Source organism: Danio rerio, chromosome 20 (genome assembly GCF_049306965.1).
Source record: "Danio rerio strain Tuebingen ecotype United States chromosome 20, GRCz12tu, whole genome shotgun sequence".
NCBI classification, from domain to species: domain Eukaryota; kingdom Metazoa; phylum Chordata; class Actinopteri; order Cypriniformes; family Danionidae; genus Danio; species Danio rerio.
The window spans coordinates 41,651,665-41,670,371 of record NC_133195.1 but is presented as its reverse complement, the minus strand read 5'-3'; the positions used below and the strand labels follow the sequence as shown (position 1 = coordinate 41,670,371).

Below are 18,707 nucleotides of genomic sequence, written 5' to 3'. Positions count from 1 at the left end.
TATCAACACTGCGTACGCACAAAAACATTGCGTACGCAAGGTTTCACGCTCAGAATCGCTCACGTTTGGATTTACTAACAATGAACTGAACGTGGGAATGTGCGCAGGTTCACGGCAGCTTTTTGGCAGGCGTACGCACATTTTTTGTGCGTGTCTGTTTTATTTCCATTGGCGACTCCTAGAGGCAGTTGTATTAAATTCTTCTCTACAAAGTGTCTGAGCCTTGCAATGGCAGCTGTATGAGACGGGTTCATCTAGTAGGTATGTAAGATTTCCATACCATACAGTTGACCAGCTAAACATTAAAGCACAATTTGCAGCGGTCGCCTGTTTTCCCAATGTAATCTGAGCGATCTACTGCACGCACATTGCTATAAAGACACTATTTGAACATTTCCATTCAATAAATGTGCAAATAAAATATGATGCACAAACTTATTAATGATTCCTACTAGTCTTTCTCGTGATAAATAGTAGGCAAAATATGATATGTAGCGGGGGGGGAAAAGAAGATAAGAGTTCATCAGACGCTGGATTCGAGCCGAGTTCATGCTCGAACGTGTCAAAACATGATCACATGCGTCTTACGAGCGCACCACTGAGACTGTTCAGAGTGCTGCAACAGTTTACAGATATAAACCACACTATTTTTTTTTAAATGCACTCAGTGCGATGTTCAGACCCAACTGTGTCAACCGCATCAGCTAAACTCTCCCACTCTATTTTTTTTTTTCTTTTGTTGTTAATTCCGAAAAACAAACTTGCAAATAACACCGCTTTTCTCCGATCTACCTCCGAAAGCAGCACCTCCAATTCACATTCTGTTCAAAGTTTCTCTTTTTGCTTGCTTTTGTCATTGCTTTTTCGTTGGGTTTTGCCATTAGCATAGTCATTAGCATATTCATACGGGGGAGGAGGCAGGGAGGGGTTTTGTGCTCGTGCATGTTGCGCTCAGTTTCACGTTCATTCAGATGTACAAAAGAATATGCGTGAGATTCGGCGTACGCAGTGTTTCATACATCTGAATTTTTTTCTGCGTACGCACATTTACAGCTTTGTGCGTACGCAATGTTTTAGTAAGATTTCCACGCAAGTCTTCGTACATGAGGCCCCTGGTGTCCTGTAGATTTTAGCTCCAACTTGTCTTAACACACCTGCATGGATGTTTCTAGAGAGCCTAGTAAGAGCTTGATTAGCTAGCCCAAGTGTGATTGATTGGGGTTGAAACTAAACTTTGCAGGACACCAGCCCTCCAGGACTGAGTTTGGGCGGCCCTGCTTTAAACCCTCAAAAATGTATCTTTTTAGCATTTTTACAATTATTTAGGAATGGGTGGTTACATTTTTCTTTTAAATAGTTTAAGAAACATTAAAAATAATGTTAGAGTTCCTTAGTTCCTTAAAGTGTAAAAAAAAGTACTTTAAAAATAATTATATTAGTGTCAAAAACCTATACAGTATATAACAACCCAATTTCTTAAAACATTTTTGTAACTGAAAAAATAGAACTTTTTTGATGGAAATTAAAGCTAATGCAAGTAAAATTCATTTATTTTGTTTAAAGCATTTTAGAGAGTTATTTGTATGTTATTTTGATTAGAAATAATATGTAGATTTCATACATTTTGAAGTTATAAATTAAAAAGAATTAACTCCATTTCTTCCAACAGTAGAAATAATCAGAATTATATGTTTTTACACATACATGTATAAATTCATGTAAGTAGAACTAACAAATCTGCTTCAAACTCTGTATGGAATATACACATTTCAGTAATAACGACAGACTGATTACTTCAGACAAACACAGCTTACCCAAACACTGCAGGGCTTTTTACTTTTCTCCATAAACTTGCATCGGAGCTGCAGCAATGATTCGTTCATACTGTATGTCATCCTCTGAGAAAATGGTGGATGGTCAACTAGTTGTGAGAGACGCCAAGGGAGTGCGAGTGCAAAGTCCATTGTAAATGGTCAAGAAATCCACATGCTTGTTAAATCAGGTCAGAAAAACAACACATGCAAAAATGAATGCCATATAGCAGCAGTGTGGAGATTGTAAATAAAAAAAGGATACAGATGTCGCCAGAGCGGCTTTTTGGTTTGTTTTTTTGTGCATCCCAGCCACTAGCTCCCCATCTGAAAGGTTTTTTTTTAGCATAGGGGGTAATGTAGTTATTCAACTTCACACTTTGTAATGTTGCAGTATGTATTTGAATAATGATGGTTGGTTCCTTTACTTGACAGCTCAGATTTCATTATCATAATTTGTGTTGTTGACAGAGTTTGAGGTTTACTGTATCATCATTATTGACATCTTAAAGTGTGCTTTGATTGTTCAGTGTTTACACTTTACCATTCACTTTGTAAAATTTTGTCTATCAAGTTTAAAGGCTCATACACACCAGAAAGCTTGCATTTGCGTTTATCGTCAGCGCTTTGAGACGTTTTTCCCTGATTCAAACCCAAGCAATTTTTACTGCAATTAAGCAGAAGAGTATGCAAAATCACTCCATGAAGTTACAGTAGATGGCGCTACACAAATTTAAGATTCTGACACCCGCTTGTAACACAGAAGAAGAAAGTTGGCACGCTTGTTGTTAAAGTTACTGGTGGTTTGAACACGTATGGATGGTTTAAGTAGCAGCTCCAGCTCTATCGATAAAGAAATGATTAATGTTCACCAGTGCAATAAGCAGCTTCACGTTCATATTGCCTCTAGGCATCTTCTTCAATGTGTGCTCGCATGGACAGTTTTGCACTCGAGCACCTCCAAGTGCTGTTTACTGTAACTTCAGCAGCTCTGTGCACGTGAACAAAAGTGCCAATCTAAAATAAAAAAGTAAAAAAATAAGTAAAAAAACAAAACAAAAAAAAACGAGCATGAGGCGTTTCTTTAAAAACGATGATTTTACGCCTGGAGTTTTGCTCGTTGCTTTGCACGATCACATTGGCACCCTTATTTAGTCACGAGTCATTAAACGTCGACAGAAAATGTGAGCAAAAAGTGATCCGGTGTGCACGGGCCTTAAGGGTCACTTTAACACTTATGTTTATCTTATTATTAAGAGATCAGATATGTTGTTAAATATTTTTGTTTTTGACCATTACATCTATTTGCTTTAGTAATGTTGGTAAATTAAAATAAGGTAACTAAATAAAAAAAATCCTAATATTCCTAAATGTATTGTTAAAAAATATATATTCAATAATTAGCGATATCAAATAATATGAAACATGATATTGTGATATTTTTTTTTGCAATATCGCCCAGCCCTATGTGAAAGCACCCTAAAACATCTGTGACATATTCTAAAATTTCACACATTACCCCTCTCTCATGCTCAGGTGATTGGCAGTTCTCTACTCTTCGTCCATGATAAACGGGAGCTGGCAAAAGTGTGGATGATAGACTTTGGGAAGACGACTCCACTGCCGGAGGGGCAGGAGCTGAGCCACAGGGCCACCTGGATGGAGGGAAACAGAGAAGACGGCTACCTCTACGGCCTGGACCACCTCATAGACATTATTTCTAATATGCTTGGTCCTAACCCCCACTAGAGTAAGAGGAATTGATCTCTACACCGGCACTACAATTCAAGACCTCACAGGGTTTCTCCTAAAGCTATCCTAACCGATCGGCCTGTCTCGCCAAACAAAGAAAAAAAAGAAGCAAGGTGTAAAACTTAAATCAAAATGCCAGCCGCAGTGGCCTTTAAACGAGTGTGTATGTTTGTAAACTTGTAGATGCTGTATATATAGTGTAAATGCCAGTGTTTCAGTTCAGAAACATGTGTGAATAGGATATTTGCAGATATAATGCTTTAACAGACAGGTGAATCTCAAAGCCACACTTGCTTTATGTGCGCTGTGTTATGGAGAAGTGTAAAGCTGTTTTTACTCCTGAACGTCTTAATATTTCGTTTTTAGCAAATTTTTTTTTTTTTTTTTTGGTTTGGTAATTCACACCTTGAAACAAAAATCTAAATTTAGGTTAATTGAGGTCTATGCTCTAATGTTAAAGGCTAACTACCACTCTTTTTAAGATAGATACATTTAGATATCTATAGATACACAGGATACACAGGATTCTAATTTTATCGTTTTTACCCAGTTAAGATGTAAGTAGTATTAAAATACATGATTTATACTGAGTGCCTATGGTAGAACAAATGAAATGATCCCGTTTGGTGGATGGTCTTACGCTGTGCTTTAATTTTGAAATTGTTTATATCAACATTCCATAAATACATTCATTTTTCTGTCCAAATAGGTCTGGGTATTGATACTGATACTTTCTAAAATTCTTTTTGATTTACTGGTTATCAATTCAGTTAAGACTTTGATTGACTTAATATGACACCAAATTATTTGATTACACAGAATATTGCTCGTTTCAAATCACCAATGAAATTTTTATTTCAAATTATGTCACTGATTTGGAAAAAAAAAAAAAAAACTTGCCGTATTTTTAATACACAAAAGTAGTTGTGGACTGGATTTTTAAATTTTTTTTTACCTTTTATTAAAGTCTTGGACATGTGAAACAACATTGCTTTTGATGCAATTTTCAAAAATTTCTCCCTAATTTACTGTTTCAGGTTGTTTTTGCCCCATTGACTTCCATCATAACCACATTTTTTTGATTACAAAATCATGATAGCATAAAATCATGCATTTTTGATTGTTGGTGGTTTGCTCTATTGCACTGAAAAAACGATGTCTGCAAAATTGTTGCAAAAAATGTATTTGTGTTTAATTTATCCAATCAAATTAAATTTAGTAATGTTCAACCTAATCTGTTTTTTTTTATTCTGCCCAAATAAGTTGTTTACAACCAACTTAAAAAAATTTAAATCCAAGGAATCATCTTTGAAAATTTTTAATTTTTACAATTTTTTCATCAATTGGCACCGTTAACCCTTTAGTATGTGCAAAAAAGCATAGTTTCTGGGTTTTATATGGAGTATAGCAGCAAAAAGTGTGAGAATGACTTTGCGCCCTTACCTTGATGTGTCTGAGAAAATCTAAATATGATTATATAAATAGAGTATATAAAAACAAAAACTGTGTATTTATGCACTATCAAATCTAGTTACAATGAAAGTCAGTGGGGTAAAAACAGCCCTGAACAGCAAATAGGGGAGAAAAACTGAAAATCTAACAATGCATCAAAGCCAATGTTGTTACTAATCGTTCGCATGTACAAAACTGTGATAAAAGGTAAAATAAATCTAGTCCATTAATTATTTTTTTTTAGAAAATATGTCATTTTGTGTGTTTTTTTTCACCAAATCAGTGATATAATTTGTGAACTTGTCAAGAAAAAAGAAAAATATAATAATAATAATAATAATATTATTAATAATTATCTGATGCATTTTACTGCAGTTTAATTCAGTGGATATTTTCGTCCCTAACATAACAAAAGGGTAGTAAATTTGAGCAGTGAACAAGGATTAATTTTAACTTAATCGCACAACAATATAACTTTTTGATTTGGATAATTTGATATGGATTTTTTAAGGGATAATTCATATGAATTTGTACAATCTCATTCATAGATTTTAGAATGATTTGTTTGGGGTTGGTTTAAGGGACATTTAAAAATCTAACTTTTTTGACCAAATGAAATAGTATGACTTTGTACGAATTAGCCACTTTTCTGATAATACATGATATAATTAAGAGAGATCGGAGAGATCAAGAGATCGGGCTGGTTAATTCAACTAGAGCTGTTTAGTTTCACCTTTTGTAAAAACTTAAGTGAATTAATTTTCAAGTAAAGTCAACTATTTGGGTTAAGAGTGAAGTTTTCACCACTCTATAGGGCAAAAACTTTATTAAGCAATCAATTAGTAAAAGATAAATTTGTATCTTGGGATATTAAGAATGGATATCTGAATTATTTCAATAAAGACCAAGAAGATTCATTAGAAAACCAATATCTTTACCCAGCCCTATGCCCAAGTGGCCACAATAATTAAACTAGAGTCAGGGTTTTTTCTCTCAGGAAGTGGCACCCATTCAAGACAACTCTTTATCTGTCAACAACGCCTTGTCTCGACAGCACTTTGTCTAAGGACTGCAAACTCCATTTGACCTACAACATCTGTTGACCAAAAACGTCAAACATTCCAAGCAAGTTTAAACACTTAAAAAACAGGACTGCAAACGCCATGTAACTTTGGAATCACAATAAAATAAGTGCTTTTCAAACAGCCCAAATGGCATTTTAATAATACAGACGGTGACCTTAACCTTCGTACACATCTGTTAACCAAAAATGTCAACCATTCCGCGCAAGTTCAAACATTGCGGATATACTCACAAAAGCCTTACAAAATGTTGTTCTTCCTTTGAAAAGTGCCTAAGGCCTCCGAATGCTGAGTCTCCCTCTCTTCATGTTTGAGAGAGGAGATTGTTGTTTGCATGACTATTTGCCATGCAAAAGACCCATCCCTGCATACCCCCAAACAATGAGATAATGCTCCAAGCAAAATATCGCTGCCGATAAAAACTAATTTGTTGGTCAGTATGGAAACCATGTGCTGACACAAGCATAAACGCAATCCGTGATTAGCGCTTGTTGATTTAGCCCAGGGCAAGGAACACCCCGGGTGGACCTACAGATGAGAACGTCAGTAGAGGCAGAGGGGCGATTGAGAGGCCACCAATCAAATGTCATCGCAACTTTTTTTTCACCCATTATATATTTGTGACGAGATTTTGTTGTTTTAAATAAATGACCTTTTTACAAAAGCAAACGGAAGAGAGAGGACAAAAGGTTAATGGGTGGTTTATGGAAACTATTCTCAAATGGCTGTCCTACAGATTTCTAAACATGCTGAAAATTGGAAGGAGACATAAAATAGGTCTAATCATAGCTGCTGTGCGTATTTTGTTTTAAATAAGCCTGCCAGTAGAGTGTGCAATACTTAGCACGTCATGATTTTGCCAAGTATGATGCGATCCTGGATTAACATCTATGTTGATCCTGGAACAATTTTTTTTTTTATATATACGAGTTGTTTATTTCATTTTTTTCTTTGTTCTGTTGCTTTTGTCTGTGCTAATGTGTTAACTTAGGTTTTAATATTTTTGGAGATTTTATGCAAATCCTACAAAATTGTCCCAATCAATATAAAATTTATGAATTGTTTCCAAACAGTTAATGAGGTCATATTGTGAAATTATATTTATATCGCAATATACATTGCAGAAATGGTAAATATTGCAATGTAATTTTTTTTCCTATATCGTGCAGCCTTATACTACATAGTACGGAGGTATGCAATTCCAGATGCAGCAAATTGCTTTCATAGTGTAGCGCTTTCTGCGTTCAGTGTGAAATTCTGCTTTACACCATGCAGTGATTACAGCTAAAGGGAGAGTGAAACTAGTAAGCTGAACACTGCTGGGCAGTGGAAAAGTAAAGCCTTCTTTTGAACAATTTTTAGCAGCTGAAAATTCAGTGCATCCTGCATCCTTGATATAAATAGTCTATGTATATCACTTAATTTGCAAAACGAACAAAAACTTGTATTTATACTTGAATTACTATCTACTGATGGCTATTATATTATCCACACTCAAGTTACTAATATATACATGAAACCCAAGCTAAAAAAAGATTGAATTAATTCAATTCAATTCAGCTTTATTTGTATAGCGCTTTTACAATGTAGATTGTGTCAAAGCAGCTTCACATAAATGGTCATAGTAACTGGAACAGTGTGGTTCAGGTTTTAGTGTTTAAGTTCAGTTCAGTTTAGCTGAGTTCAGTGTGATTTAATCATTACTGAGAGTTCAAACACTGAAGAGCCAATTCATCGATGCGTAGCTCTACCAATCCTGAACCATGCGAGGCAGTGGCGACAGCGGAGAGGGAAAAAAAACTTCACCTGATGGGAGTGAAGAAAAAAAAACCTTGAGGGAACCAGACTCAGTTGGGCACGACCATTTTAATTTCTCCGCTGGCAATTAGTTTACCAACAATGCAAAAATATCTAGTAATAAAACATACAACAACAAAGCCCTAAAAATATGACACATATGACAGAAATAATACAAATTATTATTATAGCCACTTATTAAATGCTTTAACATATGTGTAGGTACAAAATGTGTAAATCAAACTTGAACTAGTATTTAAAACTGGGGCCTGTTTGGAAAAAACAAAATTACTTCAACATTTTGAGACATATAAAATACTTACAGCAGCTTTAATGAGGTCTATTCTCCCAAAAAAGACATTTACTTTTCACTAAATCTTAAATCCAAATTTTCCCTAAACAAACTAAAAGTGAAAGTAGGGCTTCCCCTGCTGTTTATGGTGCTGTATTGCAGAGAACAAACAAAACTGACCAAGTCCTCCTTCTTGCCCTTGAGATGTTTTACATTTCATGCCATATTTGTGAAAGGTCAATAATTTGTGGGGATTTCTAGTGGTGTCATATGCTTACTTATATTTATATTTTGTTACATTTTGCACAAGAACACTACATGTAGCTGCGTTGTTGTTTTTTTCTCCTCGTTTGTTTGGCTTTGCCTCCCATATGGTGGTGTAGTGGTTCACTGTAATGTAAGCTAAGCCCATTGCTGTGTAAAAAAAAATGTGCAAATTTCTTCAGAGTGTGCTCTGTCTCTTTAAGAAAATAAATCTCTGAAACCAGTGCTATTTGACCCTGTTGTGTTATGTTGGTCAGGGCCTGTTTTACACAACAAACAATTCTGCTTTAAAACTGCTTCACAGCTGACATTTTTAAGAAGGTAAAATCAGGCAGCTCTACCCTGATGTTTGGCATGAGAATATGTAAAAATGGGAAAACATAATAATGAAGGACCCATATCTTGAAAAATCTCAGAAAAAAATCTATATAGACCACTTACATTTTCCCCCTTTTTATTTATTTAAATAGTCAAAACATACATTCATACATTCACTAATCAACATACAGTAGCTAACAACACAACATATAAACATAGTGCTTTAACATTGTGTACATATCACAGTATTTCTGCAGGTTTCATCAAATCACATTTAAGACTTTTAGGACCATTATGAATTAGATTTTAGACTTATACGAGGCTAAACAATGAGAATTATTATAATGACCAGGTTGGACCAATGCTATTGGAAAAAGTAAATGTAGTTATTTCTTAACCACATATTTTAATGTGTCAAAAGAAGAAATCTCTAGTTTTATAGATTTAATTGTATAAACTTTTTAAATGACAACTTCAACATTGTCAAAAGTATATTTATTTCGAAAAAAAAAACTACACAAATAATCAAAAATATATATTTGTTTGCTTTTGGTCCAAATGAATCGAGTATTATGAAGCCTTAAGTTTTATGCCTATTTTTATAAATATTGCCCAATCACACTTACTTCAGTAAATAGTTTTTTGTGTAAATGGAAGATTGTGTAAATGGATATATATTGCTGTTATTATCATGAGGAATTGTAGAATTGTTTTTAGTTTTCTTTTCCTGATTAGAGAATTAAAAAATAGCTGTAAAATGTCTAACAGCTGTTGTGAAATAAACATCTCTTTGTAATAAAAAACTCCTTATATATAAACACAGTTGAAGTCAGAAATATTAGCCCCCCTGATTTTACCCAATTTCTGTTTAAAGGAGAAGATTTTTTTCCAACACATTTCTAAACATAGTAGTTTATTCTGTAGACTATCGAAAAAATATAAAGCTTAAAGGGGCTAATAATATTGACCTTAAAATGTTTAAAAAAATACAAACTGCTTTTATTCTAGCCAAAATAAAACAAACAAGACTTTCTTCCAGAAGAAAAAAAAATATTATCAGACAAATGTTTTTGATCTGTTAAACTGCCATGGGATATATTTAAAAAAACAAAAAAACAAAAAATCAAATAGGGGCTAATAATTCTGGTTAAAACTGTATATATTCTATTGATTTATTCCAATCGTCATCTATCTAACTGATATTAAGGTCTAGTTGAGTCTCTGTGAAGATCTAAAAGTAGATAATGATGCAAGGTTAGCATATGTACAAGAAATGATTCCACTTTGTTCTTTGTCATCAGGAAAAAGTCCTCATTATGATTTTGTTGAAGAAGGGTAGGAAAAAAGGGAAAATGCTTTTGTGTAAAGTCCCGCACCTGTATATAGAAAAGTGGGCTTTGGGAATTTAAAACTGTAGACCACTTAAAATGTATTATAAGTATATTAAAACTTATATTTATGTGTGTACATGTACACACACACATACACATGATATATATGACATTGAAGACAAAATGATTAGACCCCTTTTAAATTCTAATTCTTTTCAAAATATCTTTCAAGTGATGTTTAACAGACCAAGGCACTTTTCACTGTATTTTCTATTCTATTTTTCTTTTAGAGAAAGTGTTATTTTAGTTTTTGGCTGGAACAATATTTAAAAATAAATTTTAAACACTCATATCGGCTTATAACAGCTTGATTTCTGGGAATAATACACTTTTCAGTTATAGTATATTTAAATTTTTCATACAAAATTAACTGCCACCATACAATTTATTTTGGGCAATATACAAGTCTGATGAGATCAAATCAAATTCATTCCAAATGAGCATCTTAACATCTGCACTCACCAACAATAAGTTATAGTATACAAACACCAAAGTATTCTAAATTACTAATAAGTTGGAAATAACTCCATAAAACAAAGCAGGTTTTGTTCTTACAAAGTGAATAGTCGCCACCTAGTGTCTCTTCTGCTTAATGCACTACTGTGGAAAGTTCACACGATCCAGATTTTCCCTCTTTAGTTCCTGTGTGACACTTTCACATGCACTCCATGAACACTATAAGTTAGATACTATTTAAAATCAATAAAACCCACTCAAAAGTCTACATAATTTTCTGGCAACCATCAGTTCTGACCTGATCAAATAATAGACGATTAGTCAATGGTCCAGCCGAGGTGCACACACAAACAGTTTATCTATTTTTATCTGATGACAGAAAAAGTGAAGGTTAAGCAGCTTAATTTTCATTTTCTCCTCTTGAATAAACTGGACTTCCTTATTTAGTCATACTTGGACTGAGTCACAGCGCTGGCAGAAAGCCTCAGAAATATTAGCCTGGGGAGCAGGAGCTTGGAGAGAGGCCATGTTCAAGAGTCAGGAAGCCAAACGCCCACCAGCCTCACACAAAATACTATACTAATAAAAGGACCATACAGCAAAAACACTCAAAAATGTATGAGGCCCTTGACCCATGGCGATGGCCTACCCACAGAGCACTAGCATCAGAAAGTACAGTGCTGCTGAAAGATAAATTCAGTCCAACTTCAGATCTGAGGAACAGACAGAGCTCAGGGGAGAAAAACACTGTCAAACACAAGGAGATTTCAGTCATAATTCAGGGAAAGTAGAGACTTTAGTATGAATGGAAAAAGTGAGTACTGTCACAGTGAAAAGGCATTCGGGTTTAATTTAGGATTTACTGAATTAGAGAAAACATTTGATCTACACTAGAAAAAAAAGGCTTATTCAAACTACTTATTTAAAATGAGCTGAAAACATTAGGTACAAAGAATTAAAGAATCCTAAAAGGGAAAACCAAGCTAAGATATTGAGATGGGTTGAACATATTCAATTTCAACCAGCAAAACAAGATCTAAGATTCAAACAATGGAGTTTGCAAGGCATAACACCCTTTAGTCTCATCACTACTGACAATGAATTAGAAAGTTTTCAACAACCTTGGAATACACATAGCTTAAACAAGACTTTTTCCATTGCTTTCAAGTTAGAGACTACTTCAGTAAAAACATAAGAGATTCCTAAGACATAAAAACAACACAGGTATTTATAGATACTTACAAAAAGGTTCATAAGAAACTAGTATCAAGAATTTATTCTTGTCTGACATTAACAAAGAAACACTCAACAATGTATATAAAACAGAAAACATAATTCTAACAAATGAGGAATGATTAACCATTAGGGAAACACAGTTTATTACAATTCATTCAGATTCATGAAGGGAATGTATTTGGAAAAATGTAATCAGGTTCTTTATGACACCTAAAATAAAATACTTTCAAACTAGAGATAAAATAAAATGGTGAATGCAGGAGAAAATGTGAAAATGTATTGGCTGATCATTTCCACATATTTTGGGATTGTAATATCATACACACCTATTTGCAAGATTTGAATAAAGAGATAAATGCAATAATGGGATTGAATCTGGAATCGTTTAAAAATTACAATTACCTAGGAATTTATACTTCAAAAATACCAAAAATGATGCATATCTTCTTAAAACACTACTAACAATTAGCAAAAAGGCAACTACAAAGAAATGCCTCAAGGAAGATCCTCCATCTGTAGTTGAATGGTATGATATTGTGAAATATGATATTGAAGTACTGACACTTTCCTTGAGACAACAAGTCTATAAAAATTCTGCATACTAAGTAAATGGTTAAGAAGAAATGTATTGTTTTACTTTTATTGTGGTGCTTTTATTTTATATATACCTTTGACACTTGTTTTGTATGTCTTTTTTGTTTCCATGTTCACTTGATAATGTTTTTTTGTTGTTGTTTTGAGAAAAATAACAATAAAAATAAATAAATAATAATAAATAATAATAATTATATATATATATATATATATATATATATATATATATATATATATATATATATATATACAGTATACACACACACACACACATGTAAATAAATAAAATGAGTTGAAACAACACAATTCCTACAGTTTATTTGGGAAAACGTAATTATTTTATATAGTGTGCGAATTATACATTGACGATTACACTAACTATATGTTTAGTTTGTGTAATACATGCTTCAGTGAATCAAATTTATGTATTTATTAAAATTACATATAATTTATTAATAAAATGTATTAACGTTTTAAGTTTTGTACCATTCCGGGACAGTTTTCTGTTCTGGCAAATTAAAAAAAAAACTTTAAAGTAAAAATGTTAAAATAAAATGTATAATATATAACGCAATTATTATTTGTAACGTATTTGAGTGATGTGTAGGTCTACAGTACATATTACTGTATTATCTATCTAAAAGTGTTACCGAAGACAATGACAGCAACACAATAACAGTTTAACAATTGTTAATAAGTTCTGTAATGATTACATTTAAGTTTTTAGGAAAACAAAATATCAGTTATCTGCATAGCATTCACAATATGAGCTCTCTTGGGTTTAAGCAAAAATTATTTGCTTGTGATTTATATTTTTTTCCCAGATTGATATTACAATTTAAAATGGGGCGTCTCTGGCAACACCAAATCAGTGCACCGAAGGCTGCAGACATTTTCACTGTTTTTTGCTTGAGAAAAGAAAAATGTATTCAAAATGTAAAATGTATTTAAGTTCTCAGTCTTTTATGGGATTTGCTATTTAATGTATTCTGACCTGATTAGCTATATTCGGCTTACTTTAGGTCAAACTATACAAACTATGCATCTAATTTAACTTTACTTTTAGGCTTTATGCAGAAACAAATGCCTGTTTTATGAGAAGTCAGTCTTGTGATCTCTTACGATGCTCTAATCTGCCGGTTTAGGATAGTTGAATGAATTTTTTCTTGCAGATTGACATGATTATGCTTTCACATAGGTATGAACCGTTATAGGGGTGGTCAAATCTATTATTTTAATTATTAACGTTACTGTTTAAGATACCGATCAGAGTTGTGGGGTCTGGTCAGTTTTAACGACATTAATTGTAAAAGACACAAAACTTCACGTACATATTCGGATATTCCAACGTTTTAAAAAACAGCTTTTACCGATGAGAAGAAATGTAAGAGGAAGGACAGGCACCATCGACAGAGAACTTGAACTCAAATGGTGCACTGAAGTGTTTCAGCCATTTGCTAATGTTACGGGAGGATGCGATCCAGATAAAACTACAAGAACTGCTGCCTGGAAGAAATATAGGAACTTTACCTCCTAAAGACCTTGATAAACTGGTTAAATGTTGATTTACATGTTTAGAGATTTACTCTGGAGAGCTTTTCCTGAGATAGCTGTTTCCCAAAGTTTTCTGATATAGCTATTCTAAAGAAGCTTTTACATCTATGCATGAAAAATAAAAGGCTGGAACATACAAACCAGCAGCGCGCTTAACTGACTCCTCTATACTGAATGTCTTAGGCCCTTTATTCTCAGTGGAGAATAAAGTAAAGGATTTTGTTTAGATCTTGTATTTGTTTTTATTTTTCACTGGATTTTATTTTAATAATAAAAGTGTATTTTATTAATTTTCTTCACTGGAGTGGACATTGGCTTCATTTGTAAAACCCATAAAGATATTCCTTGTGTGGTAAGGTATAAATCCAATTTATTCCTTAAACAACATTACAAAATATGGTCCTAAACAAAACTCTAAGAAATACAGCCAAGAGAGGATTCTGGATTCTTTAGTTAATTAGGTTATTAGATAAAGCCATCTAGCACAGAGTGAACTCCCCCCTGCAACATTTTGATAGATACACAAAACATAAGGAAAAACAATTAGGAGTCATTAATTCTGCACATTTAACTTAATATTTGAACATGACACACACGCGTCTTGTTTGCTATACCACTTTTCATTCGTCATTATGTTTCTACTGTACATATTGTATTATTTAAGTAGTGTGAAGTACTTGAAATCATCTGTTGTGTTAATTAGGCTGGCTTGTGTAGCAAGCCAGGCTACTGTTCTCCTATTTTTCTTCTGAGACTAAAAAAACAAAACGCATCTCCTCCTTGAGCTTTCAAGCTATGACCACCAAACTCACACCAGACCTCCAAACTGGTCTGACACGGGTTACTTTATCTTTTCTGACTGATCCGACTTTCAGTCTTCTGAAAAACCTCCTGTGACCATCGGAAAAATCCCTTTGACTTAACATTGGACCAAACTTTTTGACCTCATAACTCTGCATCATACTGTCACACAGACTTCAAACTGGGCTCATTTAACTCAGACTACCAAACTGCCAATAACTGATAAGCTTTTAACTTTCTGGCCACACCCTAGCAAAAACTTTTGGACCCTTGAAACTGTCCCATAGCCTTACACTACAAAAGCCTTCCATTGACTTTACATTGGGTCAAACTTTGTGACCTCATAACTCTGCGTCAGACTGTCGCACAGTCACAGACTTCTAACTGGGCTCATTTAACTCAAACTACCTAACTGCCAATAACTGATGAGCTTTTAACTTTCTGGCCACACCCTAGCAACCACTTTAGGACCCTAGAAACTTTTCCATAGACCTCTATTCAAAAGACTCTTATTGACTTTACATTGAATTAAACTTCGTGAGCTCATAACTCTGCATCAGACTGTCCTACAGACTAATGGCTGAGCTCATTTAACTCAGTCTAGCCAGCAGCCAATCACTGAAGGCCTTTTAACTTTCTAGCCACACCCTAGCAACTGTCCCATAGTTTCCTTTATAGAGGCTGAGATTGATATCGTCATGCTGCAGTGTTAAAGAGACATGGGGGTTGTTTTTAACTGTTTATACTGGCAAGAAGCTTTGATACATTATCAGTCTAAGCTGTCAATCAACTCCATAGCAACAAAACAGACTTACCTAGCAATAATATAACAGCAGCTATATCTCAGCATCAGAACATCGTAGAGAAGCAGGGGTTGGCTTGTTTGACTCATGCTAACACACCATAAGTATGGTTCACATGCTAGCAATGACTATCTATCTATCTATCTATCTATCTATCTATCTATCTATCTATCTATCTATCTATCTATCTATCTATATATCTTTTTATACTTTTTAAAAACTGTTTAAACTAAATAAACTATTACCACCAGGCTTTCTCAAGCCAGCCTCAAAGTTTGTTTTTTAACTTTAATAATCTAGTTCTAAGTTGTTGTGGTAATTTAACAACTTTAGCAAATAAACAACACAATACTGTAAATTTAAAAAACAATTACAACTATAGGCCTATAAAGTGACACCACCATACTGTAGTAAGAACTAGGGTATTATTGTTAATTGTTATTTTGAGGTAGCATTCATTAACAAATTGTTGTAAATGCATACAGTACAGTATACACTTTAGTATGGTTAAAACCCCCAAACCCTCCTGTAATTCACACCCTGTTTTTATATTCAATCCGCTTAAAAAAATGAAATAGACAACTTGATTTGTGTTGGAACAACATGAAGGAATTGTGTGAAACCCAGCATTTTTTTTACAGTGTATAGATAAAATGTGCAAAATTAATATGTGGCACAACATTTTGATTAATACACAAAACATGGGAAAAACAAAGAAGAGTTCATTCATTCTGCATCTTTAACTTGATATTGAACATGACACACACACACACACACACACACACACACACACACACACACACACACACACACACACACACACAATCCCACTTTCAATAGACATCATGATTGATGTTTCTCCTGTACATACTTTATATTCCCCCTAACCCAAACCTCACAGCAATCCAGAATTTTTACATTTTCAAAAACCTGCTCTTGTATGATTTTTAAAGATGTTTGACACGCTTTCATTTTACATTTTCAAAATACATCATCCTGCATGATTTAAGCATAGTGAGATAAGTCCCCATGAGTCAGTATGGCACACGCACATACACACACACACACACACACACACACACACACACACACACACACACACACACACACACACACACACACAATTTAGCTATACTATTTCTTGTAGGATTGATATATATTTAACATTTAGCATAATATTGTCGGTACTTGATTGAAAAACAGCTAAACTCCATAAAACATTCAGGCTGTTGACATGCGCTAAAACTATATAACAACATTAATTAAACTTTCACTGCTGATTAATAATAGTACTATCACAATAATGTTATTCTCTTGCAACTTCTCTCTCGTCCAGCTCAACGTGTGTCTTACCTGAACCATGATTTTCTGATGTTTTCGTAGATTTTATTCATCTTCAGGAGTCAATCAAAAGGATGAAGTTAGCAATTAGCATTACAAACCGAGGGCTTGTTGGCTTAATCCAGTCAGTCAGCATCTCCGACGATAGATGGCGTCATATAAGTATTTTAACTTGCCTTGTGATCAAGCATTCCGTTATTATTTGCAGAGTTAGCCTATAAAAAACGTAGCAGCAATGACTTTATTGACAGGGCAGTCAGTATGTAATATGATGAGGTAAGTATTAACACGTTTAACCACCTGTGAATATTTGATGATTAACCTATCAAAACCCAGCATTCCAACCAGTTGTGTGTTTATATTTTATAAAATATAAACACACAACTGGTTGGAATGCTGGGTTTATAGTATCAATAGTCATATTAGTCAATATATATATATATATATATATATATATATATATATATATATATATATATATATATATATATAAATGCTGGGTTTATAGTATCAATAGTCATATTAGTCAATATATATATATATATATATATATATATATATATATATATATATATATATATATATATATATATATATATATATATATACGTATGTGTATATATATATATATATATAACAATTGTTTACGTTAGTGACGTCAAGACGCACAGATTAGTGGGAAATGCATCTCCTACATTCCTGAGCAAATTAAGAAAATCTGGACATGATGAGAGAGAGTAGCAGGGGCGGATTTAACCAATAAGCGAGGTAAGTGGTCGCTGAGGTCCCCAGGAAGTCACAATAAATACTAGAACTAGAACCATCTTGTAATGTAATTTTTTTTTACTATTATTAGCATTGTATATTTTAGTTGTAAACTCATTTTAAGCATTCTAATCTTTTAAAATGTAAAAATTGCGTTAAGATCAACATGTAGAAAGCAGGACCGATATAAGAAGTAGCTAATATAAGAAAAAGGCAGCAAAATTAATGAATAAATACGAATATGAAGTGTGCACATTACTGTAAGACTTCCTGGTCCCGTGGCTCCAATTGCTTAGTCTGGCCCTGGGTTGTAGTGTTTATGTTAACACATATCCGACATGACGGCTCTGTAAAAGCATCTGTTTTGTTTCAGAAAGCCATACATGAGCAAATACCGACATAGATGGGAAAATATTAAATATTTAAGCAACCATATACTGACACTGAAAGTTTTGTTTGGCTGACTTGTGCTGTACTCGGTTGACATGAGAGATTGATATACATACACAGTACGTGTGTGGAATGGAAGAGCAAAACTGGAAGGAATTGTCACTATTAAACGTATTTTATGATATATTCTAAATCAGTAGACATGCTGCTAAGATTATTGCAGCTGTTTTAACTTTTCCCGTTCATTTTCATTGTTCGCCTGTTAATCTAAGAGCGCCATCTGCTGTCTTTTCAATCGATACATTACAAATATTTTACTTATTAACTCTAAAGATGACATTCAGCAAAATAAATAAATAATTACATATGTTTTTATTTTGTGCAAATTTTATTATTGGGTTTGAGAAAAACAGTGGCAGCAAACCTGCACTTTTGCATTGTTAAATCAAAATTCATACCTTATTTTTTTAATTGCCGTTTTTATTTACTTTCTAAATATTTTTTATAAGTCATGACCAACCGACCAGATAGAGGAGAGCAGGGAAAAAGTAATTTTTTTTATTAAAACATATTTTTAAAAGAATGTTTTAGACAGAAATATATTTCTG

At 33.5% G+C, this 18,707-nt stretch overlaps 1 protein-coding gene and 1 long non-coding RNA gene across 6 annotated transcripts in view; one reads left to right on the top strand and one right to left on the bottom strand.

The window, feature by feature from the left end:
* The window catches only part of itpkb (inositol-trisphosphate 3-kinase B), a 63,952-nt gene extending 59,155 nt beyond the window's left edge, over nt 1-4,797 (top strand). For 3 of the 4 annotated variants that reach the window (XM_686383.10, XM_005160841.6, XM_073933555.1), the window contains one exon: nt 3,348-4,797. In XM_686383.10, the coding sequence (XP_691475.2) occupies nt 3,348-3,560 (213 nt within the window). In that variant the 3' untranslated portion in view covers nt 3,561-4,797. Of the gene's footprint in view, nt 1-1,108; nt 1,910-2,002 lie in introns of all 4 variants that reach the window. The other variant, XR_012395985.1, reaches the window with a different exon arrangement.
* Nucleotides 1-17,296, bottom strand: part of LOC141379398 (uncharacterized) — a 73,858-nt gene extending 56,562 nt beyond the window's left edge. The window contains exons 1-2 of one of the 2 annotated variants that reach the window (XR_012395998.1): nt 17,245-17,296; nt 16,957-17,159 (exon numbers count right to left, since the gene is read on the bottom strand). This is a non-coding gene — a long non-coding RNA (uncharacterized lncRNA). The remainder of the gene's footprint in view (nt 1-16,956; nt 17,160-17,244) is intronic. The other variant, XR_012395996.1, reaches the window with a different exon arrangement.
* Nucleotides 17,297-18,707: the final 1,411 nt, after the last annotated feature.